The sequence below is a fragment of the Schistocerca cancellata genome, chromosome 2 (genome assembly GCF_023864275.1).
Source record: "Schistocerca cancellata isolate TAMUIC-IGC-003103 chromosome 2, iqSchCanc2.1, whole genome shotgun sequence".
Lineage (NCBI taxonomy): Eukaryota > Metazoa > Arthropoda > Insecta > Orthoptera > Acrididae > Schistocerca > Schistocerca cancellata.
The window spans coordinates 7,269,504-7,296,378 of record NC_064627.1 but is presented as its reverse complement, the minus strand read 5'-3'; the positions used below and the strand labels follow the sequence as shown (position 1 = coordinate 7,296,378).

General features: G+C 43.4%; 1 protein-coding gene across 2 annotated transcripts in view; it reads left to right on the top strand.

Moving 5' to 3' along the window:
- LOC126161294 (filamin-A) overlaps positions 1-26,875 on the top strand; it is a 917,852-nt gene that overhangs the window by 173,109 nt on the left and 717,868 nt on the right. For both annotated transcript variants that reach the window (XM_049917033.1, XM_049917034.1), the window contains exon 2: positions 3,824-3,948. In XM_049917033.1, the coding sequence (XP_049772990.1) occupies positions 3,931-3,948 (18 nt within the window). In that variant the 5' untranslated portion in view covers positions 3,824-3,930. The remainder of the gene's footprint in view (positions 1-3,823; positions 3,949-26,875) is intronic.

Here is a 26,875-nt window from a genome sequence, read left to right as displayed (position 1 = left end):
AAATATACAAGGTATTAGAGATAAAGTTAGTGAACTGCTTATAGATGTAGACTCTGAAATTATTGGTATATCTGAACACTTCTTAAATAAGGAGATAATTCAGACGCTTCCTTTACCAGGATACAGTTGGCTGGCAGCTTTTCGAGGAGCTCTTTGCGGTGTGGGGGGAGCAGCCACGTATGTGAAAAACGGCATCCCATTGAGTCAATTGATGTTTCAAAGTATTGTACTGAAAAGGTGTTTGAATGTTGTGCAAGTGTGGTTAAATTTAATGGAGCTAAACTTCTAACTGTTGTTATTTATAGATCCCCAGACTCCGATTTCACAACATTTTTGCTAAAGCTAGAGGAGGTTCTTGGTTCACTTTATAGGAAATACAAAAAGTTAGTTATATGTGGTGACTTCAATATTAATTGTATAAGTGATTGTGCAAGGAAGAGGATGCTGGTAGACCTCCTTAATTCATATAATCTTATGCAAACCGTATTCTTTCCAACGAGAGTACAAGGGAACAGTAGAACAACCATAGACAACATTTTTGTTCATTCCTCATTACTAGAAGGGCATTCTGTTAGCAAAAAGATGAATGGCTTTCAGATCATGATGCACAAATTTTAACTCTAAAAGATTTTTGTGGCTGCAACACGTGTTAAATATAGTCATCTGCTGTTTAGGAAAGCTTATCCAGTTGCTGTAGATACCTTTGTAAACCTTATCAAGGAACAAGAGTGGCAAGATGTTTATAGCGCTGATACAGTAGACGATAAATATAATGCTTTTCTCAAGGCTTTTCTCGTGCTCTTTGAAAGTTGCTTTCCGTTAGAACGTTCAAAACAGGGTACTAGCACAAACAGGCAGCCTGGGTGGCTGACTAGAGGGATAAGAATATCTTGTAGAACAAAGTGGTAATTATATCAAAACGTTAGAAACAGTCAAAATCTAAATGCAGCAGCCCATTACAAACAGTACTGTAAGGTGCTTAAAAATGTTATTAGGAAGGCAAAAATTATGTGGTATGCAGATAGAATAGCTAAGTCTCAGGATAAAATTAAAACCATATGGTCAGTCGTAAAGGAAGTTGCTGGTCTGCAGAGACAGGTCGAGGATATAGAATCAGTGCATAGTGGGAATGTCCGTGTTACTGATAAGTCGCATATATGTACAGTATTTAATAATCACTTTCTGAATATAGCAGGTGAACTAAATAGAAACCTAGTCCCAACAGGGAATCATATAGCGCTCTTAGAAAAAAGTGTTCGAGACTGTTACCTGAAATGCTCCTCCATGATACTGACAAGAGGGAGATTGAGTTAATAATTAAATCACTAAAGACCAAGAACTCTCATGGATATGACGGGGTATCTAGCAGAATACTGAAGTATTGTTCTATGTATGTTAGCCCAGTTCTCAGCCATATCTGTAACTTATCCTTTAGGAGTGGTCGGTTTCCTGACCGATTAAAGTAGTGAAGCCAATTTATAAAAAGGGAGACATTGATAATGTTGACAATTTTAGACCTATTTCTATGCCATGGGTGTTTGCTAAAGTTATCGAGAAGGTTGTATATACAAGGTTACTGGAGCATTTAAATTCACATAATTTGCTGTCAAATGTTCAGTTTGGTTTTAGAAATGGTTTAACAACTGAAAATGCTATATTCTCTTTTCTCTGTGAGGTTCTGGACGGATTAAATGAAAGGTTGCAAACGCTAGGTGTTTTCTTTCATTTAATGAAGGCTTTTGACTGTGTTGACCACAAAATATTACTGTAGAAGTTGGACCATTATGGAGTAAGGGGAGTAACTTACAATTGGTTCGCCTCTTACTTTAAGAACAGAAAGCAGAGGGTAATTCTCCGCAATATTGAGAGTGGTAGTGATGTTCAGTCCCAATGGGGCACTGTTAAGTGGGGTGTTCCCCAAGGGTCGGTGCTGGGGCCACTGCTGTTTCTTATTTATATAAATGATATGCCTTCTAGTATTACAGGTGATTCAAAAATATTTCTGTTTGCTGATGACACCAGCTTGGTAGTGAAGTATCTTGTGTGTAATATTGAAACAGTAACAAATAATGTAGTTCATGAAATAAGTTCGTGGCTTGTGGAAAATAATTTGATGCTAAATCACAGTAAGACTCAGTTTTTACAGTTTCTAACTCACAATTCAACAAGAACCGATATTTTGATCAGACAGAATGGGCATATTATAAGCGAGACGGAACGGTTCAAGTTCCTAGGCGTACGGGTAGATAGTAAGCTGTTGTGGAAAGCCCATGTCCAGGATCTTGTTCAGAAACTAAATGCCGCTTTATTTACCATTAGAACAGTATCTGAAATAAGTGACACTTCAACACGAAAAGTAGTCTACTTCGCATATTTTCATACGCTTATGTCGTATGGTATCATTTTTTGGGATAATTCTTCTGATTCAAAAAGGGTATTTTTGGCTCAAAAACGGGCTGTTCGAGCTATATGTGGTGTAAGTTCGAGAACCTCTTGTCGACCCCTATTCAAAAATCTGGGAATTCTGACATTGCCCTCACAGTATATATTTTCTTTAATGTCGTTTGTTGTTAGCAATATTAGCCTATTCCCAAGAGTTAGCAGATTTCACTCAGTTAATACTAGGCAGAAATCCAATCTGCATGTGGAATGCACTTCCTTGACTCTTGTGCAGAAAGGAGTGCAGTATTCTGCTGCTTCCATTTTCAATAAGCTACCACAAGAACTCAAAAATCTTAGCAGTAGCCCAAACTCTTTTAAGTCTAAACCGAAGAGTTTCCTCATGGCTCACTCCTTCTATCGTGTCGAGGAGCTCCTGGAAGAGCTAAAAATTAAGCAAATTCCAGTGTAACATTCTTGATTTTCTTTATTTAAACTTACGACTTGTCACCTGAATGTTTTTTTTTTTAATTCATTTTATCTGTTTCTAATATTGTGTTATAATTTCATGTATTGACTCGTTCCATGACCATGGAGACGTCTCCTTAATTTGGTCCCACGGAACAATAAATAAAATAAAAAATAAAAAACCATAGCGCCATTTGGTATCCTCCTTCAAGCTACATAAGTTTCGCTCTTTGTAGTTTTTTCGTTTGACGCTTATTTCGTGAGATATTTGGCCCGGTCACGATCAGTAATCTGCATTTGAGTCGCACTTACTTAACTCTTGTGCAGAAAGGTGTACAGCATACTGCTGCATCCATTTTCAATAAGCTACCACAAGAATTCAAAAATCTTAGCAGTAATCCACGCCCTTACAAATCGAAACCGAAGAGTTTCCTCATGGGTAACTCCTTCTATTATGTGGAAGAGTTCCTTGAAAAAATTAAGCTGATTCATGTTGTGTTGTAATTGCGTTTACTTAAACTTATGGACTGACTTTTTTCGGCTTCATAAACATTTTATTTTTATCTGTTATTACTTTTATGTTGTAATTTCATGTACTGACACGTTCCGTGACCTTGCAGATTTGTTCCTCAATTTCGTCCTACAGAACTTGACGTGTAAATAAAAATAAATAAATAAAATAAATCTGGGTGCCATCTTGCCCACTCCCCCAAAAGTGTGGTTAACTTTCAGACTGCCATCAATGTGTCGCAGTCTTGTTTGTCGTTTCCACCACTGCTCCAAAACATCACACACAACGTGCGGTTTACAATTTACGTATTTCTGTGATTGTTGTATTGATCATCATACGAAATTTGTTGACAACGTAACATTGCATGTTGTGAAATTACATTATTAAGCATATTATAAATATATGTCTATTCACTTTTAAGCGTGTACGAAGAAAACATTTGTGATATACAATCTTATTTTGCAGGGAATATTGACATCGTAAATGGGAACCTGAAACTGATTCTCGGATTGATATGGTCACTCATCGTCCGCTATCAGATTGGCCGCTCCAAATTCCCTCCAAAGAAACTCATGCTGGCTTGGTTGAAGGTATGCTTTTGTAATTTCATAAATAGAAAACTGTATCTAATAAAATATTAATGACTGTCGCAATAGTTTGAACAGGACTCGACATTTTGTCTGTGATTATGCACGTATGAAGATATTTGATGTCAGCTGTGTGTTTGAGTTAAGTCAAGTGAGCAAAATTTGTAAGTTTCCATCTAAAAGCAGGTAATGATTTCTACGGTCAGACACCATAGCTTCAATAATTCCAAGAAACATGACATCATACTCATAAAAGTTGTCTGGTTAGAATACATGTGTAGGAAGTGATGTACAATGGCAGTAGTAAGCCACCGAAAGAGATCACACACCCGCATCATGAGATTAAACACAATACTGGTACGGAGCACCTATCCAATCACATTGTCCAACTTGTACTCAAGCCCAGCACGCATGCCAAAGATGTTGGATCACTCTGGGACAGGAGTGTGCAGTACATAAGAGCGGGAGTGCCGGGCAGGGAGGGACTTGGCGCCTGCGTCTGGGAGCCTAGTTGACTGATCACGTCGTCATCGGTGCTGGTGTGAAACGTAATCGGACCAAGTCTTGCAGAGAAACAAGTAGTGCGACAGATTCTGTACTCGTGGTAGGGGGCGAGGTGCTGGAGTGGTCATCTGGTACAGGCGTACCGTGATGTAGGAGGTGTGGTCTGGTCATTCGGTTCTTGCGGATATGCAGAAACGTTGTCTAGCTCTCGGGGTGACTGAATTGTTGCATTGTGTGTCAGTGTTGTGGTTGTCCAGTGACGATGGGGAGGTTCTCTGGCAGTATCCACGTCGTTTGATAGTGTTAAGGGAGACAGTGGTAGGTTTCTCGTTAATCAAAATGTCAAAGGTCTGGGCTCAGCACGGGAACACTTTGTAGGGTCCCAAGTAAGGACCCAACATCACTCGGTCACAGTGTTTAGTGTTCAGCGTGGAGGGTCACAATACTGGAGGGATCCATGTATGGTGAATGCGATTTTTGATGTGTCGTACCATTTGCTGCAGGGAGTGCAAGGAATTCTCCATATATTGCTCTGGCGAGTGGAGCGTGAAGGCCCTCTTCGTATTCAGACGCAACCTCCCCATCAGGTCATTGCTTCGTTGGTGGTAAGCAATGGTATGTGCGTGGTCGATCATACAGAGGTCGCGAAGCTAATTTAAAGGGGCTGACTCAAACTGTCTGCCTTAGTCGGTCGTAATACTGTCAGGAACACCAAAGCGTGCAATCCATAGTTCGACAAAAGTCCGTGTGATTGTGTCTGCCATACATCGTGGAGGGGGACCACCTCTACCCAGTAATTCATTCTATCAATGCCAGGGAGAATGTAATAAAATCCTTCAGACTCGGGCAGTGGCCCAACGGTGTCAATGTGAATGAAAGGTGCTGTCGGGATGGGATAGTTGCCTAATATAGGTTGAGCGTGATGCACAGTTTTGCATTGTTAGCAGTGTAAAGGGCATCGTGCCTAGAAGCAACAGTCACCTTTTTCCATTAGGTCATACAATATGGTCCACAAACAGTCGTGTTGTTACCTTGGTGCCAGGATGGCTGAGCTTGTGAAGTCTGTCAGATACTTCGCATTGCATGTTGAGCGGAACCAATCGCCGTGGTTTTCTCTGAGAGACGTCACAGAGTAATGTGGTAGTTGTTGAAGGCAATGTGTCATTCGATCTGAAGGCTCACATTTCCATCAGTGAGTAGTTAAGTACTGGTGGCATCTTTTGTTTGTTCATATGAATGTGTTTGTTGTCATAGTGTCGGGAGATTGCAGAAAGACATTAGAAATAATCGGAAATGATATTATTAGCTGAGTAGATGTGTGTGCTATTTTCTACAGTTTATTAACACAACATTGATACAAATAATTCTGTCACCAAGCGCCAAGTGGTAGTCGAGCACTTCATGAAAATACTATAAATTGATGATGACTATAGCAATGTCCTGGAAGTGCAAGTGGAATGTCGAATTCTGTTGCAAAACTTCAAGTCTATTGACATACTAAGATAAGCCTAGTGAACTTTGACGTTGAGGTTCTAAGTTCAGACCACAGCCACGTCATCATCGAGCAGCAGGTACACCATTCCAAGACACAAAACAGTCCTCTGCCGTGTAGCACTTCCGATTTGTGGAGCAGAACATAGCACACAGGGAACTGGCTTGTAGACGTCGGTGGTGGTGTTAAATAAGGCTGCGCATTTGACAGAGCCAGCGGCTGGGGTCATCGTATATTCTGGGCAGCCAGTCGCTGTGTGTTCTGGGTGGCCAGTCGCTGTGTGTTGAAGTGCAAGTGTGTGAAGGCGGCCTGCCGTGCAGGCAGAAGCTTGTCAGTGATGCATTTCTCAGCTGCAAGTAATGCAGCGTCCCGCTGCTCGGAATACTGGTGGATACCACACCTCATCCCCCTTGGTGAAGCGGGGAAGCATCTGCTGCAAATGAGCGCCACATCCGTGGGTTCCACCTTTGAGTCATCAGCATTGTTGGTGTCTTGGGGCACAGGAGCAAACGGATGAAAACGCCCAGACTAGGGGCGAAGGTTGTATAGTGTGGACATCGGCAGCAGCAGAGCAGGCGGAGCAAGAGGAGCCACCACCACGTCTTCATCAATGTCAGGAATTATTATTGGTTGGTGGCTGGATGAAATCTCATAGTGTGAGTAGGACAGGCTCCGTGGCTGGCCAACATCTGCTGTATGTTGCTCATGCTGGGGTGTGGTCAAAAGGCATAAATCTAGTGTTACACTGGCTGGGTAGCTTGGGATAGGATGGGAAGCAGGTGACTGGTAATAACACTGCAGATAGGGGGAAGGGAAAGACTGTTGGGAAACTAGTCAGGGTAAAACGTCGCCTTAGAAAAATTATATGCGACTGTGTTTAAACTGACACACAATATTTTTAGCGCAACGCAATCTGACTTTCAAAAATCCCTACAAAAGAATGGCCCTGACTAACATTAACCTATACGTTTCACAAATCACTTACCTCACAATAATCTTGGTTACTCGAACTACTGCAATACAGCGAGTACCACTACTGCCAGCTAAATAAAAGATTCAAACTACTGAAGGCACTAACTACTGATAGGCATAGTTAGCAAATGAAAGGTTTTGATAAAGAACAAACAATGTATTTACCTTAATATTGTTCAAAAGTCATAATTTATATAGCAGCTCATGACATCCAGTCTTACAAATTTCATACCTCCATCTCTCTCCCCACATCCACCACTGCTGGAGGCTCAACTCCAACTGCGCAACGCTACGCGCTGTTCACATCCAGCTGCCCAACACTACAATGGCAGACAACAATGCAAACTAGCCACAGACTGCACACAGCACAGCCAGTGATTTTCATACAGAGCGCTACGTAACGTTGCCAATAAGAAAACATAAACAGCCTACTTACAAGGGGTAAAGTTGATTGGCATGCCGCAGAACCTCCCAATCCAGAATCTGCACTCTGAAGACTTTTAAGCCACAGTGCTGGGTTACGGTTCCTGGAATCCAGTCTGATTGCCGACCAAATACTTCCACTCGCATAAGGGTGCCAGGGCAAAACTGGAAAGTGGGCAGTGGTGAAGCTGGCCGTGGCATCACATTGGAGAGACTCGAGAGGATCTGGGGCTGTCGTCCATGGAGAAGGTCTACTAGACTTTTGTCCCTGATGGATGTGGACCCGTAACTGCTAAAAAAAAAAAAAGTTAGTGATGCATCCGTGGAGTGATCCTGGAAACATTTCTTCATCTCAGTTCTGAACATGCAGGCCATCTTCTCAGCTTATCCATTAGACTGTGGATGGAAGGGGGTGTTGGAATGTGGCGATTGCCGTACTGGGCACAAAACTCCTTACTACCGAATTGTGGACTTTGTCAGTTAGGAGCACTTGCAGCAGACCTTCAATTGCAATAATTTTTTCTAAGGCTGTGATGGCGTTGGTGGTTGATGTGGCAATGCACTGGACAGTGTAAAGAAATCTGGAGTTAGCGTCAACCACTATCAAGAACGTGGTGCTAAGCACTGGCCCAGCAAAGTCAATGTTTACCCATACTAAAATGTGACCACATGGTGGCCAAGAAACAAATGAATGTCGTGGGGCTGCCTGCAGGCTTTGGCAGAATAGTCATGTTCGAGTGAGTTGTTCAATCTCCTGGTTCGTGGGTCAGTAAGTGAAACTGCGAGCGAGGAGAGTAATTCGGGATACCCCAACCCCCCACCCCACAGTGACCTTGATGCAATAGTTACCGGACGTGCTGACATAAGGAACGAGGTGGGTGTGTCTCATCAGAAATGAGGAGGATTTTCCTTCGATAAAAATGAGCTGATGGCGGGCTTTAAAGAACTGATGGAATGCCGCATAAGCCTTGGGGGATCGTCGTTCGGGCCATTCGTAAAATATGTGACTGTGGCCTTGTTGGAGCATCCCGTTATTAGTGGTTGCATCTGCTACCCATTAGTTGGTAATGGGAAAAGAATCTACGTCAGTTTGTGCTTCTTCGTCGATGTGGAAATACACAGTTATTGAACTCCGTCAGATCCCCTGGGAAGATGGGAGACGGCATCTGTGTTGGCATCCTCAATCGTGTTGCGGAAATGAATCTTGTACTGGTAGTGCGCCAAAAATAAGGAAATAAGGCCCAGTGCTGGAGGTGGTGAGCAATCCTCTCCAGAATCTTTGCTGGTAGATTGAGTAAGGAGATCAGCAGTTTATGATGCGTGACGAGATGAAACCTCGTAAAGATTTCAGATTATGCACGTGTTCCTCCATGTTACAATGTCGTGTGAATATTTAACGCATCCATCAAGTTTGGTACTAATTGTTCCAAAACCGTTGAAAAATGGCGGTCCACTTGCTATAGAAAACATTAGGCATTTCAAATGATATAATGCGGCGGCGTGTTAAGTGTAAGTAACTCTTGAGATTCTGCATCAAGGGGAAGTTGGAGATACGCATCCGCAAAGTGTGTTTTGGAGGAGAAGTTTCCTCCTTTTAATTTGGACAATAATTCTTTGGGCTTTGGAACAGGATTTGTCTCAGTCTCTGATTGGGCGTTTATGGTTACTTTAAAATCGCCGCACAGGGAGGCCTTCCTCGGTGGCTTTCGCGCCATTACTAACAGAGTAGCCCACTGGCTGCAGGAAGTAGGTCCCAGAACTCCAGTTAAAGATTTTATTTTCAAAGTGTCGTAAATCCATGAAATAGCAAAGTCCAGAATTATTGTTTCCATTTTCAGATACTTATCATTATGAGAGTGTGTGGTGTTTTTTTTTTTTTTTTTTTTTTTTTTTTTTTTTTTTTTTTGTAACTACACTGACGATATTAGCACTGATTCTTCAAATCCTCCACTATTACAAGTGGTAGTAACAGTGTCGCTTGCCTCAGAGTTAAGACATTTTGGTAGTAAAAATATTTTAAGGATAGTCTGTGAAGGAGAAAGCAAAAAAATAACGTATGCAGTTTATTAAGTTTAGATGTTGGTTACATGAAGGTTGTACAGTCTTTCAGAGCTCATCATCAGGAGAGTCATTCACTGCATCTGTTTCCCTCTGTGCCAATACCTTTTGCGAGAATGGCATTGCGTGATGGTGCTCGGTAATGCCTAACTTACTTAAAAGCGAATTAATGTCTTCCGACTTCTTCTCCTTTATTGGATGCCCTAAAGTTTATTTTGCTGGTTTTAGTACTGACCAGTTTTTGCTCCTCTTTAATAGTGTGTGAGAGCACATTTTTATGCTAGAAGACGTTGTTTAGCAAGTTACTTTGCCGCGATCTACCTCAATGCTTTTAATGTCTCTTATGTTAAAATCCATTTATGTTTATTGGAAGAACGTTTCCAGTTTCATGAAAACCAGTCTTCCCCTACAATGTATACACACCAATCACTTCTGAAAATGTTGTGGTACTCTGTAAGCGAAAAGGCTTGCTCTATTTTACGCCACTTTTTCTCCACCCATCCAAAAGCTCGGTCTATTGGCAAATAGCTGCGCACCCTCACAGGGAATGTTATATTAATAGTGAGATCGAACAGATAAGCAAGTTTACTGATCACTGCTAACGTAACAAAATTTGTCTTTTGCGCGCTACAGCCAGTACAAAACAGGTAGATTTTCTTTATTTGTGGATTTACAGTACAGAACTAAGGCAAATAGTGGAATGGCGCGCTGCAGACCTGTGAACTTGCCCACTTAGCATCATTTTCAGCCCAACTGTAAAATGACACATCAGTTTTATCTTGTTTTAATTTGGGGCCGTAATGACAAACAATAGCCAGCCAGAGCTGGCGATAGTAAAACGCCTCACCAAAAACTGTACAAGGCAGAGGCTGATTTTGCATCACATCACATACAAAACAAGCTGTATCATCACATGTTACAGTTGCATCCATGAGTTCATAAAATCTCTCTGCATTGTGTTCATGTACACACTACTGTCTTGCGCGCCTCCCCGTCCTCTTCACACCTCAAACGTGTTGAATATTTCTGTGGATGGTGTTCCAAATCCAAGGTTAAACTCACACGTGAAAAACTTATAATGACGGTGGTACTTGCAGGACAGGGCTCCTTCATTTTCGCTATTAGCTGCAAAGAATAACTTCAACATTACTCTGATCGATAGGTGGGATGGTAAATACTGTTAGGAGTCTGAAATGAAACAACAAATCCACATTACAACACCGGTAATTTTGTAGTTGTAGGAGTATGTACAACTAATCTATGGCTTACGTAACCAGACGTATTGCTGAAGAGCTGATAAATTTGCTTATCATGGTGATGATGGTGATGATAATAATTAAAGGTTTCTCTGCAGAACAGCATTTGAAACTCGCGATGTGTTGAGTAATCAGCTCCTTGATGCCATCAGTTTGAACATTAACGCATTTCCCACCCCTACTTTATCCTCTGAAAGAACAGTTTTTAAAATAATACGCAGCAATTGTTGAACACATTTGTAATTCACTCGCAAAATGCTGCAGAAACTTGCTGAACACATCATCTCCATCTCCTCTTTGAACGAAGTACGAAATGAAATGTGTGTGAAATCTTATGGGACTTAATTGCTAAGGTCATCAGTCCCTAAGCTTACACACTACTTAACCTAAATTATCCTAAGGACAAACACACACACACACACCCATGCCCGAGGGAGGACTCGAACCTCCGCCGGGACCAGCCGCAGTCCATGACTGCAGCGTCGTAGACCGCTCGGCTAATCCCGCGCGGCTAACGAAGTACGAAATAGAAACTTCCCGTTTTCGTTCGTTCTGTAGGCAACAAAATAAACCCACATACAGCTTTGTACAAAAGACTTTATTTTTCTAACTCGGAAAAGAAAACTAACTGAACGTCCACTGCCCTTGCATGGAGTAAACGAAGCACGCATCACTGGTTACTCCCACGTTCCCACACAGCGGAGCACCCGGGATAAATGGGTACTTAAACTAGACTTGTCTCTCTGCCTTCGTACGGACGACTTGTTGCTGTAAGGATTAGGGAGCCCGTGTGGGCTGTTGCATTGTGGTTCCATGTCCTCTTGCCACGCGTTCTTCTGCCACATCATTCGTAGTGAGTTGCAAACTTTGGTCCTTCTCATCCTGGTGAGTGTCACCATACTCCAGTTATGGTAAAACCCATGCTGGTTTTACCCTCTCTAAGGACACACTGATAGTTTTGTCGTTCTATGAGATGTTCATAGTACGGTTGTTGCGTCATACTATTCGATAAGGTCCGGTATATGGAGGGTGAGGTGGCGCTCTGACTGAATCTGAGCGGACCGTGCCATACGTGTAGAGTCTGCCAACGCCTTATGCACGAAAAGTGGTCACTCGGCATGTCTATATACCGTAGGCCTTCTCATTCTTTCCACATGCTCACGGATTTCACGTATCAATCTTGGGAGGTTCGTTGGCATCGGTGATGCGGCGGCGGTTAGGTAATCTACTCAGATTCTCAGTGGTTCCACATACACAAATTCCGCCACTGAGGTATCGATGTTCATATTGTATGCGGTCCGTAATCCAATGAGAAACAATGGTATTGCTTCTGTCCAGTTTCTCCGATGACACGTGAGAGCTGCCTTCGTCGAAAGTTTGGTGCATTTGCGGAGATTGTCATCCACGGCGCAGTCAAATGGAAGCGTGACAGGCACCGGCTGTGGAGGCACAGTGAGGTGGAGAGCGGTTGCACTTGTACAGCCAGAATGTGACGAATGATTGTCAACTGTAAGACGTCGGGGGAGATCTGGTGATGATTTAGAGAGTCGATGCTGATGGCTGGTTCCGTCACTTCGGCTACCAGGAAGTTCCACGGACACTGGAGCACGGCCTACAGGTGCAAAGGGCTTGCGACTGTGCCGTATACACTAACATCGCAGTCGTTGTCAGCCTGGAGCGCGAGGGCAGTTGAAGGTACATAAGTCGAAGTGGAGGAGCGTGAAGTGAGCTAACGTTAGAGCCCGTGTCGATTAGTAGATATTGGTTCGATACTTTGTTCGAGACGAAGAGACATCCGTAAGCAACGGCCGAGGCGGGCGTGTGTGTGTGTGTATTACTTATTCTGGTGGGATGGAGGCAACTCGGTGAAGTGAATCGTTGTGGGCTGCTACTGCGACCCGCTTGTGGAGTTTGGTTACTCACAAAGGTCCCAACACTTGCGTGCAGCGTCCACAAATTGTGTATCGGAAGTGTGACCTGGAGCCGGTGAGGGCTGCACGACGTTGTAGCCGCGCAGGCAACGAGGAGTGCTGCCGTGTGCCGCGTTTGTGGTCTTTCGTGTCTGGTCGGCTGCTCGGGATGTGGGATCTGCTGCCCGCTTCACCGAGTCCAATCTCGGGACGCTGTTGCTTTTTACCAGTGAGCATTCTGTCAGTCATAACCGCGCACTGTCCAGTCGGCTCTTACCGCATTCGTGATCGTGGCGAGCTGCGGCTCCGTCAGTAGTATGATCGACTGCAGGCTGACATCCGGTATGAGAGCTGTACCGGCTGAGGTGCACAGATGTGACGGTATTCTGATCTCGTACATGAACTCCTGAAGCTGCTGTTACAGCGTGCGGTCTTGTATCTATTCTCTGATCGTATCGTAAGTTAGTTCCGAGTGGCCCGCCCGGCTGATCAGATGCATATACGTCGATTGGTCATCTAAAATGTTGGTTATCTGAAGAATTCACTCGATGATCGCGAACCGTGAGCTCGGATTCTTCGCTTCGGAAAGTGGTATTTTGAGCTGACGGCCTCCTGAACATATCAGTTTATAGGTGGCCGCACCGAGTCCACGAAGTGTGCAAGATGGCTGTCGATTGTTCGTACACGGCTGGTTGTTGCGTGGCAGATTGCGAATTTTGAAATACATTGAGTGGCACAGAAGATGCGAGTAACGCGAACATGGCATTGCAGAGGTAAATACAATCGAGAAAACACTCGAAAGAGTTTGTGGAATTGACTCGATTTAAGTCAGTTAACGGGTTCGTTGTATGCCGCCGTTGTTGGCTAGTGATAACTAAAACTCAGTTTTCACACACTGACCACACTGATCGTGCACTGCATTCCTGTGAGCGGCATCTGTTGATGCAGGTACGGTGCTCGGTGAAGTGACGTACAACGGCCACACGGTCACTACGTAGTAAGCACGATCGAGCTCGGAGACGAATTTAGGCATATTAGCGGTTGACACAGGGTCACTGATGAAGAAATAGGGATACCACGGCGATAGTAAGACACCGATAGAGGAGACACTGGGATCGTGTGATTACTCTTATTAAACAGAGCATTAGTACAGAGCATCTAGTCAATCGCACTCAACACCACTTGTACCAAAGATGTTCGGTCACTCTAGGACGAATGTGCCCTCAAATATTACATTCTGCACTATCGATCATTTGTGGCATTATTGCCATTGTCGAATGCACCTGTAGTATGACAACAAACGCAGGTGCGACACAGTTCAAGAAGTATGAAATCTGTACAACTAAACTGTTTCAGCACAGATGTAGATGGCATAGAATAAAACCACGCTATATACCGTAATCGTATCTGCACTTATCTCGGATCTGCTATATTACCGCTCGCTCACACATCTGCACAGGACGTGTTCAGTTGTACTTTGACGCATAACTATGTAACGTATTCGTATCTTCAGACGATCGCGACTATTATTATCTTTATTACTGTCGGTGTCAACTACACTGATGTCCAAAATTAAAGCGCCAAACGGAAATTTTTGAAAGTTGCGTTTATTTTGCCATAAAGCAATAAAAAAGAGGCGATACTGAAGTAGAAACAATGTAAAGAATACAGAACGTAAACAAGTATAACGCGCATAAAGGTAGGCAAAAATGATCAACGTTTTTTCCAACTTAACGGATTTGCACACACATTCAGACAACCGCTTATGTGCTCAGTATAGGATATGACCGCCTTTTGCAGAAATACAGGCCTGACAACGGGGAATGCTGTGAATGACGTCATCACTCTCACGTTGAGTCAATAATGCATCTTCTTCGTGCAGAGCTGCTCGAAAATCTTTGAGAGTGGTTGGTGGATGCAACTAGTCTCCCTAATGCACCCCAGACGTGCTCTGTGGGATTCAAATCGACGGAGCGATGAGGCCACGCCATGTGTGCGATACCTTCCATTTCCTAGAAAAGTCAGCCACTCGTGCTGTATCAAGTGGAGCATTGTCGTCCACCAGTACGGAGTCTGAGCCCACGGCACCTCGCGACAAATGCACGCGAGGTCCCGACGTCTCGTTACGATGCCTGACAGCAGTTAAACCTTGCTGATCCACCTGTACAATTTCGTGAAGGGATGTTACAGTGGTCAACATAATCCCTGCCCACACCATTAGGGATCGTCCTCGATATCGATCCTTTTGCACAATGTTTGGGTCACGAAATCTTATTCCGCGTACCCTCCAGATGCGAATCCGTCGAGAATCACTCTCCAGACCAAATCGAGACTCATCTGTGAAAAGAACATCGGCCCACTGTTCGACGGTCCAGGTGGCGTGTTGGCGACTCCACTCTAGATGTTCCCTTCTGTGAAGACGCGTCAGAGGTACACACACAGCAGGTCTCCGACAATAAAGACCGCCGTTTGCCTCGATACAACACGTCCAGTGGATGCCGCGAGGCCAGATGCCAGTTACTGTGCCCTCTCTTTCTGATGTCACACGTGGTTGGCCTGGCCCTGCTCTTCAGGATACAGCTTCGCTCTCCATAAACTGCCGCCGCATCCTAGAAACAACAGAACGGTTCACATTAAGCCACCGGGCCACATCAGTTTGCTTCCATTCTTCCTGTGGTCCTCCATCACAGACTTCCGGTAGCCGTCTCCTCTGTGCCATACTCCATCACAGCGAGTGTGGATGTGGGCGTCGTCGTTGGGGTGCTTGTCCATTGACTGGAATGCCATCTTCCATGTACAACACGATCGTATGGACATCTGTTAATAGTTTGTACGGTTATATCGTGAGTTAAACAGGGGACGAGGAAGCAGCGGTTTCTTGCTTTAATTCTGGACACCAATGTAATACATTATTTTCATTATTATTATTATTATTATTATTATTATGCCAACGGCCTTGCCGCAGTGGTAACACCGGCCCCCGTCAGATCACCGATGTTAAGCGCTGTCGGGCTGGGCTAGCACTCGGATGGGTAAGCATCCGCTCTGCCGAGCGCTGTTGGCAAGCGGTGTGCACTCAGCCCTTGTGACGCAAACTGAGGAGCTACCTGATTGGGAAGTAGCGGCTCGGGGAGAGCGGTGTGCCGACCACGTGCCCCTCCAGGGGCCCCTGCGGGCTGTCGATGAACGGCGGCCGCGGCCGGTCGCTACCGTTGGGCCTTTATGGCCTCTTCGGGAGGAGTTTAGTTTTATTATTATTATTATTATTATTATTATTATCATCATCATCATCATCATCATCATCATCATCATCATTTCAGGTTCAATTATTATAATTTTATTATTATTACTGTTATTATCATTATCATTATTATTTCTGTAAATTTTTTTTGTAATATCTTTGGTATGGGGTATTGATGGTCAGATGTGAGAGAGGGACTTTAGGCCTAAACTGGTCAGGCTAAATAAGCAATACATAAATAAATGTTTTGTTATGGAGATGTATTTACATTTGAGATTTGTGTATCTACATCGACGAGTATATCATCCTCTGAAAACCACTGTGAAGTACATGGCAGAGGGTACAATTCCGCGTACAAGTACTTAGGGTTTTTTCCTGTTCCATTGGCTTATTCGGCGCAGAGAGAATGGTTGTCTAAATGCCTTTCTGCGCACTATGATTATTCTAATATTGACTTCACATTCCTTTGAGAGCGGTATGTAAGGGGTTTAGAATATTTATAAATCCTTCAGTTAGTACTGATTCAGAAATCTTTTCAAGTTAGCCTGCCTTAAATTTTTGCTTCTGCACGGAGTTGTTTGATAAGTGTTCTGCTAATCTATTTGCCTGTTGAAGGATATTCATTTTGTCAGCCCGGAGCTAAATGTTTCGAGCTCCTCCATACGACATTATACCATATTTATTTCACTCATATTCAGTTCACTCAATATATCATTCTTTCACTTGCTCTCTGTGCTTTCATAATCATTGTTGCTGCAACTGTCTCACAGTCATTAGTAAAAGACTCAATATGGACGTCTTCAAAGAGATGTAGTGTACACTATGCGAGCAAAAGTATACGGACACACCCAAAAACATATATTTTTCATTTAGGTGCATTGTGCTGCCACCTACTGCCAGGTAACTCACTATCAGCGATCTCAGTAGTCATTAGACATCGCGAGAGAGCAGAATGGGGCGCTCCACGGAACTCGTGGACTACGAACGTTGTCAGGTGACTGGGTGGCACTTACGTCATACGTCTGTAGGCGAGATTTCCACATTGCTAAACGTCCCCAGGTCCACTGTTTCCGATGTGATAGTGAAGTGGAAACGTGAAGGGACACGTACAGCACAAAAGCGTACATGTTGACCTTGTCTGTTGACTGACAGAGACCGACAGGAATTCCAAACTGCATCATTATCCACTGCAAGCACTATGACAGTTAGGCGGGAGGTGAGAAAATCTTGGATTTCATGGTCGAGCGGCTACTCATAAACCACACATCACGCCGCTAAATGCCGAACGACGCCTCGCGTACTGTAAGGAGCGTAAACACTGAACGACTGAACAGTGGAAAAACGTTGTGTGGAGTGGCGAGTCACGGTACACAATGTGGCGATCCGATGGCAGCGTGTGCGTATGGCGAATGCCTGGTGATGTCATCGGCCAGCGTGTGTAGTGCCAACAGCAAAATTCGAAGGCGGCGGTGTTACGGTTGTGGTAGTGTTTTTCATGGGGAGGGGGGGGGGGGCTTGCACCCTTTGTTGTCTTGCGTGGCACTATCACAGCACAGGCCTACATTGATGATTTAAGCATCTTCTCGCTTCCAACTGTTGAAGACCAATTCGGGGATGGCGATTGCATCTTTCAACACGATCGAGCACCTGTTCATAATGCACGGTCTGTGGCGGAGTGGTTACACGACAGTAACATCCCCGTAATGGACTGGAATGCACGGAATCCTGACCTGAATCCTATAGAACACCTTTGGGATGTTTAGGAGCGCCGACTTAGTGCCAGGCCTCGCCGTCCGACATCGATACCTCTCCTCAGTGCAGCACGCCGTGAACAATGGGCTGCAATTCCCCAAAAAATCTTCCAGCATCTGATTGAACGTATGACTGCGGTAGTGGAAGCTGTCATCAAGGCTAAGCGTGGGCCAACACCATACCGTATTTCAGCACTACCTGTGGAGGGCGCCACGAACTTGTAAGTCGTTTGCAGCCAGGTGTCCGGATACTTTTGATCACATAGTGTATTTGTTGCTATTAGATCTAACATTTCCATTATGAGTGGGATTCCAAACTATCTGTTGTAGTTAGTTTTGAGAGAAAGTATTTAGTATTATTTCACATGATGTCTCGTCACGCCCGCCACTTACAGAACAGTAATTTTCCCAGTCAGTTGTTGTGTGATTAAATTTTGCTCCCATGACAACAGGAATGAGGCTGGTGGTCCTGCGTACAAAAGAAAGAGGCTTACATACACTAGTAATTTACACAATCGGTTTTACATGAGTAATTTACACAATCAGTTTTGCATTGTGAATAGTCCTAATGAATACATTATCATCATCACCATCATCATCATTTAAGACTGATTATGCCTTTCAGCGTTCAGTCTGGAGTATAGCCCCCTTATAAAATTCCTCCACGATCCCCTATTCAGTGTTAAACATTGGTGCCTCTTCTGATGTTAAACCTATTACTTCAAAATCATTCTTAACCGAATCCAGGTACCTTCTCCTTGGTCTCCCCCGACTCCTCCTACCCTCTACTGCTGAATCCACGAGTCTCTTGGGTAACCTTGCTTCTCCCATGCGTGTAACATGACCCCACCATCCAAGCCTGTTTGCCCTGACTGCTACATCTATAGAGTTCATTCCCAGTTTTTCTTTGATTTCCTCATTGTGGACACCCTCCTGCCATTGTTCCCATCTACTAGCACCTGCAATCATCCTAGCTACTTTCATATCCGTAACCTCAACCTTGTTGATAAGGTAACCTGAATCCACCCAGCTTTCGCTCCCATACAACAAAGTTGGTCGAAAGATTGAACGGTGCACAGATAACTTAGTCTTGGTACTGACTTCCTTCTTGCAGAAGAGAGTAGATCGTAGCTGAGCGCTCACTGCATTAGCTTTGCTACACCTCGCTTCCAGTTCTTTCACTATGTTGCCATCCTGTGAGAATATGCATCCTAAGTACTTGAAACCGTCCACCTGTTCTAACTTTGTTCCTCCTATTTGGCACTCAATCCGTTTATATTTCTTTCCCACTGACATTACTTTCGTTTTGGAGATGCTGATCTTCATACCATAGTCCTTACATTTCTGATCTAGCTCTGAAATATTACTTTGCAAACTTTCAATCGAATCTGCCATCACAACTAAGTCATCCGCATATGCAAGACTGCTTATTTTGTGTTCACATATCTTAATCTCACCCAGCCAATCTATTGTTTTCAACATATGATCCATAAATAATATGAACTACAGTGCTACTGCTCTGTACCATGAACTCAATTTACCGTCAACTCTAACTGCTGCCTGACTATCCATGTAAAGACCTTTAATTGCTTGCAAAAGTTTGCCTCCTATTCCATAATCTCGTAGAACAGACAATAACTTCCTCCTAGGAACCCGGTCATATGCCTTTTCTAGATCTATAAAGCATAGATACAATTCCCTGTTCCACTCCTAACACTTCTCCATTATTTGCCGTAAGCTAAAGATCTGGTCCTGACAACCTCTAAGAGGCCTAAACCCACACTGATTTTCATCCAATTGGTCCTCAACTAATACTCGCACTTTCCTTTCAACAATACCTGAGACGATTTTACCTACAACGCTGCTTAAAGAGATACCTCTGTAGTTGTTACAATCTTTTCTGTTTCCATGTTTAAAGATTGGTGTGATTACTGCTTTTGTCCAGTCTGATGGAACCTGTCCCGACTCCCAGGCCATTTCAATTATCCTGTGTAGCCATTTAAGACCTGACATTCCACTGTATTTGATGAGTTCCGACTTAATTGCATCCACCCCAGCCGCTTTATTGCAATGCAATCTATTGACCATTTTCTCCACTTCCTCAAATGTGATCCTATTTCCATTATCATTCCCATCCCATTCTACCTCGAAATCTGAAACATTACTGATCGTATTTTCACCGACATTGAGCAACTCTTCAAAATATTCCCTCCATCTGCGCAAGGCATTCACAGGATTCACCAGCAGTTTTTCTGACCTGTCAAAAATACTTTTCATTTCCTTCTTACCTCCCTTTCGAAGACTGCTAATTACACTCCAGAATGGTTTTCCTGCAGCTTGACCCACTGTCTCCAACCCGTTTCCAAAGTCTTCCCAAGATTTCTTCTTGGATGCTGCAATTATCTGTTTGGCTTTTTTTCTTTCTTCAACATAACTTTCTCTGTCTACCTGAGTTCTAGTATGTGTAGCCATTTTCGATACGCCTTCTTTTTCCTTTTACAGGCTGCCTTGACTATGTCATTCCACCAGGCTGTTTGCTTCATCCTACTTTTACACACTACTGTTCCAAGACATTCTTTAGCCACTTCTAGTACTGTGTCCCTGTACCTTGTCCATTCCTTTTCCAATGACTGTAATTGACTACATTCAACTAACTGGTACCTTTCTGAGATCGCTGTTATGTACTTGTGCCTGATTTCCGTATCCCGAAGTTTCTCCACTCTTATCGTCCTACATATGGACCTGACCTCCTGCACTTTCGGCCTCACAATCCCAATTTCACTGCAGATTAAATAATGATCAGTGTCATCAAAGAATCCCCTGAATACACGTGTGTCCCTCACAGCCTTCCTGAATTCCTCATCTGTTATTATATAGTCAATGACAGATCTGGTTCCCCTGCCTTCCCAAGTATACCGGTGAATGTTCTTATGTTTAAAAAAGGAGTTTGTCACTAACAGCTAAAACGTCCAGCCCCATCTTACTTGCAGCCTCTGCCAGCTCTACCTTCTTCCCAGAGTAGCCCCCATTGATATTAATAGCTCCCCATCTCATTACCATTTGTTTGCCAAGTCGTATCTTAGGAGTCCCTGGTTTGTCAGGTAGAGGTGGGACTCCGTCACCTCCAAAGGTCCGAGGCATTTTGCTCTGATTGTTATCAGCATCATATTTAAAGTACCAGGGAAGCAGGTTGCTAGCCTTACTTGTCCCGGGTCCCATTGAGTTTTACCCCTAACGGTTGCGGGGCTAACCGGTGGATTTGGTAGTCTTTGCCGTATGAGCACAAAGATGACCACGACTCAGAATATGTCCGAGATGCCCAGCCTTATTCCAAAGTAACTGGTATCGCGACTATCGGGACCGCTTTATTGACCACTCATACGTTGCCCGTGGTTCATGACCTAGGACATGACTACAGGAACCCACACCATGAAGCACATGAATACAGTACTTGATAAAAAAAGTTTTAAAAATCCGGTAATTTGTCCTTCCTGGGGAGGGGGGGGGGTGTTCTTTGAAATTTGACTTCTTAAACGTTTCCTGAGCGAGAATTTGTACTGGACAAAAAAATAAAACACTCATGTCCACCAAAAATCTTTCATTACATATTGGTAAAATATTACTTCTGAGTTCACGATTTGCTACAAAAAAAGAAATTACAGAAAGGTGAACACACGTAAAACTGAACTATTAAATACTGGAAAAGGGGAAAAAACGTAAATATGGTTACTTACAATTTGTAAAAGTTTCCAAAGCTTTGAAAGGGTTTCGTTATACAACCCTCTTCTCTCTCTTTCCTATAAACAGATTGCCCTCCACGAAGCAGCCAGGATTCCACGTAGTTTCAAGGGTCAAAGAAAGTCAGTCGTGGGCCATTCTGCTTCAGAAAAAAGTAATGAGAATGCCATTTTTGTTAACAGAGAAGCTCTACTGTCAGTAATGAACAGATTAATTTGGGAAAACTCTCTGTCAGTTTTACTAGATGACATCGGAATTATCTCGATGGCGGTTGTCAACGGAAGTGAATTTGTGGCATACTTTGCTTCGTTTTTACAATTTTCACCAAAGTTCTCACAGATTGCAAAAACACGAAGTGCTCGAATTTCGTCTCAATTGTTGATCTGCAAGCGAACAGAAAGTAACTCAACACCTTTTCTCCCAAAAGTTCATCTCCAAAATCTGCGAATTTTTTTTCTAGAGGTACCGATACAAGTACGTACTGTCACAAATCGAGCACTGGTCTTAATCGTTTATTTGCAATTTAAGAGTCATCAACTTTACTTTGCACGCTCCTGTCACAGTAACGTGACCACCGCCTATGTTCGCCGTCAACGCGTAATAACCACTCACAGGAAACGGCATTATCATTGGTGTCGGGGTCGAGCAAGGTTGGAAGCGTTTCCAAAACCGCTAAATTTGTAAACAGTTGACGTGCCGCCTTAGTCGATACGTACTGTCCTCGGCAAAATGACGCTATCCAAAGCTGGCGCTGAGGCAAGTGCGGTGCACCGCGGGCTATAGATAAAAGGGTTAAACGACAGGTGCGGAGATGTGTACGGGCGAACAGACGAGCAGCTGTCGCCCAGATGAACTAAGAGTGTCTCCTGGACGAGCGTCGAGGCCTTCGCAGGCGGTGCTCGGTTCATCTATCCGTGCTGACTACTGTTCATCGGTGACGAAGGCTGGAATGTGCAAGCCGGTACCGCAGTCGGACCCCCGCCAAGTGGCAACAGGTCACCTCTTCAGACGAATCGTCTTTCGTGATCCGTCGGACAGATGTCCGTGGAACGTCTGAAGGCAAACACTCTACAACAATCTCCGGAATGGTACAGACTGGAGGGCATTTCCTGGATGATCTCTTCATTCTAGAAGGCACAATGCATCTGTTCTTGGGGACTATACCCACCACTACAACCATTTTGATTTCTCTTGGCACGAGGGTATCTACCAGCAGACAACACAACGTTGTACACAACTCGCAATGTACGTGCACGATTCCAAGAGCACGTGGATGAGTTCACCGCAAAGCTCTGGCCCATCAAATTCTCCGGATTTAAACCCAGTCTGCAATCTGTGGGATCACCTCAGTCGGGCTGTTCGCACCGTGGATCTTCACCCGAGACACCTGCCACGGCTGGCCGCGGCACTCCGTATCCCTGTCGGTACCTTCCAGAATCTCACAGGACGTCCCGCAGCGTTTCGCGCTGCAAAAGGTTATTATTCAGGCTTTCGACAGGGGATAACATTAATCTGACTGGACAGTATAAAAGCAGTAAGGAAAGTCAATAATGTAACCTAAATAAACAAGACGTATTAACCACTGAAAACGACACTGACAGTTACGGCATGTCTATATCTTCATAGAAATTCTGTTAAGATGTAGAAAAGTTCACATATAAGATTTCAGATATAAGACTTCTTTCCTTAATGTGAGGATGCACTCTAGCATACACAATTTGATGAATCCTTGTTGATCTCCTACATTTTGTAATTGTCTCTTGAATGTGTGTATTTTCTGTTCAGTCCCTGAAGTATTATCCTGGGGTCCATTTTGTTCTACTCCTGGTTCAAGAGGCAGTGCCACTTGTCGTCAGTTGTTTGTTGCCCACTGTTCTTTGAGATAGACCTACTGCATTTTTTGAGTTGGTTTAGCCCTCTGTACATTCGGAAGGATGACAGTTCAAATCTGATTCCTTTAAATCACCCAGGCGAATACGGGGATGGTTCCTTTGAAAGAAAACGATCGATTTCCTTCCTATCCTTGCCTCAGTCCGAGCTTGTGTTCCGTCTCTAATGACCTCGATGTCGACGGGACGTTAAACCCTAATCTTACTTCCTGAGTTGATTTTGGTGTCTTTTGACAGCTCCGTTTATCAATGTGTGGCATACTTCCCAGCTATTTGATTACACAGCCAATTACGCATGATACTCTGCTTTACAAATTCTTTGAAACATTTTGGTCACCAAGTGCAACTTTGAACTCTTCTTTGGCTTTGCCTTTTCTTTTGCTGGAAGGACCTGTGACAATGTGATCCTTGGCTGACATCCAAGAAGTAATTCAGCAGGTGATTTTAAAGTTCTTCGATTTGAAGGTGTACAGTACGTTATGAGCATTTCTGTAAGACATCTTGTTTGTTCTCCGCTCCCCAGTTAGCTTTTTTCGTGGACTCTTTTAAAGTTGTGACAAATCTTGCTCCTTGACCATCTGAAGCAGATTGAGCAGACACTGTAGTCAGGTGTTCGATGCTATTCCTTCCTTACAAATTGTGTCCTACTGTCTGAAATTACGGTCCTGCGGCAAAGACTGTATTGTGGCTCCTTTAGTTGCTGCCGTCAAATATGTATGGGTGTTGGGAGAAAGCGTCCATACATTTGAAACAAAATGCTTATAAAAATTGCCTAGCATAAGGAATGTGAAACCTTCCCCATGGTTCTGTTACTTGGGGACAGTTTTGAAAACCCTTTTTAGAGTTTGATATTGACAAGATGCGGATTTTACGTAACAAAAATCCTTAATGATCAAAAATAGTTCCATGATTCATCTTTACTAAAAGTAAAGCAGCCGGGTAATATTTTTCTCGCCATATGATAACAAGCTTATTGCAAATAGTATAATTGTTCTCCATCCACATTCCATGTGTGAGGGTACTGGTGTGTAGTATCTGTTACTGGTTGTTCTTTGGAGAGCGACAATGCCCAGTGGCGCAAAGAGTCGCAAGCAGAGGCAGTTGTTGAGAGGCTGTGGAAGGTGTAGGCTGCGTGAGCCAAAGGCGGTTGCGTAGCAAAGGATTTATCTCTGTTTAATAGTAGTGGCGCACAGTTTGAATAATAGTGTGTTTATGTTTGTGCAGTGTGATAAAGGAAATAAATTAAATTTTACCAGTTCTTATATAATGGTAAGACAGAGATTTAGGAACCAGGTTTTAAATTGTAAGACATTTCCAGGGGCAGATGTGGACTCTGACCACAATCTATTGGTTATGGCCTGTAGATTAAAACTGAGGAAACTGCAAAAAGGTGGGAATTGAAGGAGATGGGACCTGGATAAACTGACTAAACCAGAGGTTGTACAGGGTTTCAGGGAGAGCACAAGGGAACAATTGACAGGAATTGGGGAAAGAAATACAGTAGAAGAAGAATGGGTAGCTTTGAGGGATGAAGTAGTGAAGGCAGCAGAGGATCAAGTAGGTAAAAAGAAGAGGGCTAGTAGAACTCCTTGGGTAACAGAAGAAATATTGAACCTAATTGATGAAAGGAGAAAATATAAAAATGCAGTAAATGAAGCAGGCAAAAAGGAATACAAACGTCTCAAAAATGAGATCGACAGGAAGTGCAAAATGGCTAAGCAGGGATGGCTAGAGGACAAATGTAAGGATGTAGAGGCTTATCTCACTAGGGGTAAGATACATACTGCGTACAGGAAAATTCGAGAGACCTTTGGAGAGAAGAGAACCACTTGTATGAATATCAAGAGCTCAGATGGAAACCCAGGTATAAGCAAAGAAGTGAAGGCAGAAAGGTTGAAGGAGTATATAGAGGGTCTATACAAGGGCGATGTACTTGAAACAATATTATGGAAATGGAAGAGGATGTAGATGAAGATGAAATGGGAGATACGATACTGCATGAAGAGTTTGACAGAGCACTGCAAGACTAGAGTCAAAACAAGACCCCGAGAGTAGACAACATTCCATTAGAACTACGGATGGCCTTGGGAGAGCCAGTCCTGACAAAACTCTACCATCTGACGAGCAAGATGTATGAGACAGGCGAAATACCCTCAGACTTCAAGAAGAATATAATAATTCCAATCCCAAAGAAAGCAGGTGTTGACAGATGTGAAAATTACCGAACTATCAGTTTAATAAGTCACAGCTGCAAAATACTAACGCGAATTCTTTACAGACGCATGGATAAACTGGTAGAAGCCGACCTCGGGAGAGATCAGTTTGGATTCCGTAGAAATGTTAGAACACGTGAGGCAATACTGACCCTACGACTTATCTTAGAAGAAAGATTAAGGAAAGGCAAACCTACGTTTCTAGCACTTGTAGACTTAGAGAAAGCTTTTGAAAGTGTTGACTGGAATACACTGTTTCAGATTCTAAAAGTGGCAGGGGTAAAATACAGGGAGCGAAAGGCTATTTACAATTTGTACAGAAACCAGATGGCAGTTATAAGGGTCGAGGGGCATGAAAGGAAAGCAGTGGTTGGGAAGGGAGTGAGACAGGGTTGTAGACTCTCCCCGATGTTATTCAATCTGTATATTGAGCAAGCAGTAAAGGAAACAAAAGAAATATTCGGAGTAGGTATTAAAATCCATGGAGAAGAAATAAAAACTTTGAGGTTCGCCGATGACATTGTAATTCTGTCAGAGACAGCAAAAGACTTGGAAGAGCAGTTGAACGGAATGGACATTGTCTTGAAAGGAGGATATAAGATGAACATCAACAAAAGCAAAACGAGGATAATGGAATGTAGTCGAATTAAGTCGGGTGATGCTGAAGGAATTAGATTAGGAAATGAGACACTTTAAAGCAGTAAAGGAGTTTTGCTATTTGGGGAGCAAAATAACTGATGGTGGTCGAAGTAGAGAGGATATAAAATGTAGACTGGCAATGGCAAGGAAAGCATTTCTGAAGAAGAGAAATTTGTTAACATGGAGTATTGATTTAAGTGGCAGGAAGTCGTTTCTAAAAGTATTTGTATGGAGTGTAGCCATGTATGGAAGTGAAACATGGACGATAAATAGTTTGGACAAGAAGAGAATAGAAGCTTTCGAAATGTGGTGCTACAGAAGAATGCTGAAGATTAGATGGGTAGATCACGTAACTAATGATGAAGTATTGAATAGAATAGGGGAGGAGTTTGTGGCACAACTTGACTAGAAGAAGGGACCGGTTGGTAGGACATGGTCTGAGGCATCAAGGGATCACCAATTTAGCATTGGAGGGCAGCGTGGAGGGTAAAAATCGTAGAGCGAGACCAAGAGATGAATACACTAAGCAGATTCAGAAGGATGTAGGCTGCAGTAGGTACTGGGAGTTGAAGAAGCTTGCACAGGATAGAGTAGCATGGAGAGCTGCATCAAACCAGTCTCAGGACTGAAGACCACAGCAATAACAACAACAACAACAACACAGTGTTCGTAACGAGCACCCCTACCGCAACCACCGTCACAGCCACCACTACTGTTACTATTACTACTAAGATGACAACGAGAACGACTACCACTACGTTTCAGGGAAAGTCTTGAGTACATAGGAAATAAATATCCAAATTATCCATTAGTTATAGATGGAGACTTTAATCTGGCATCCATT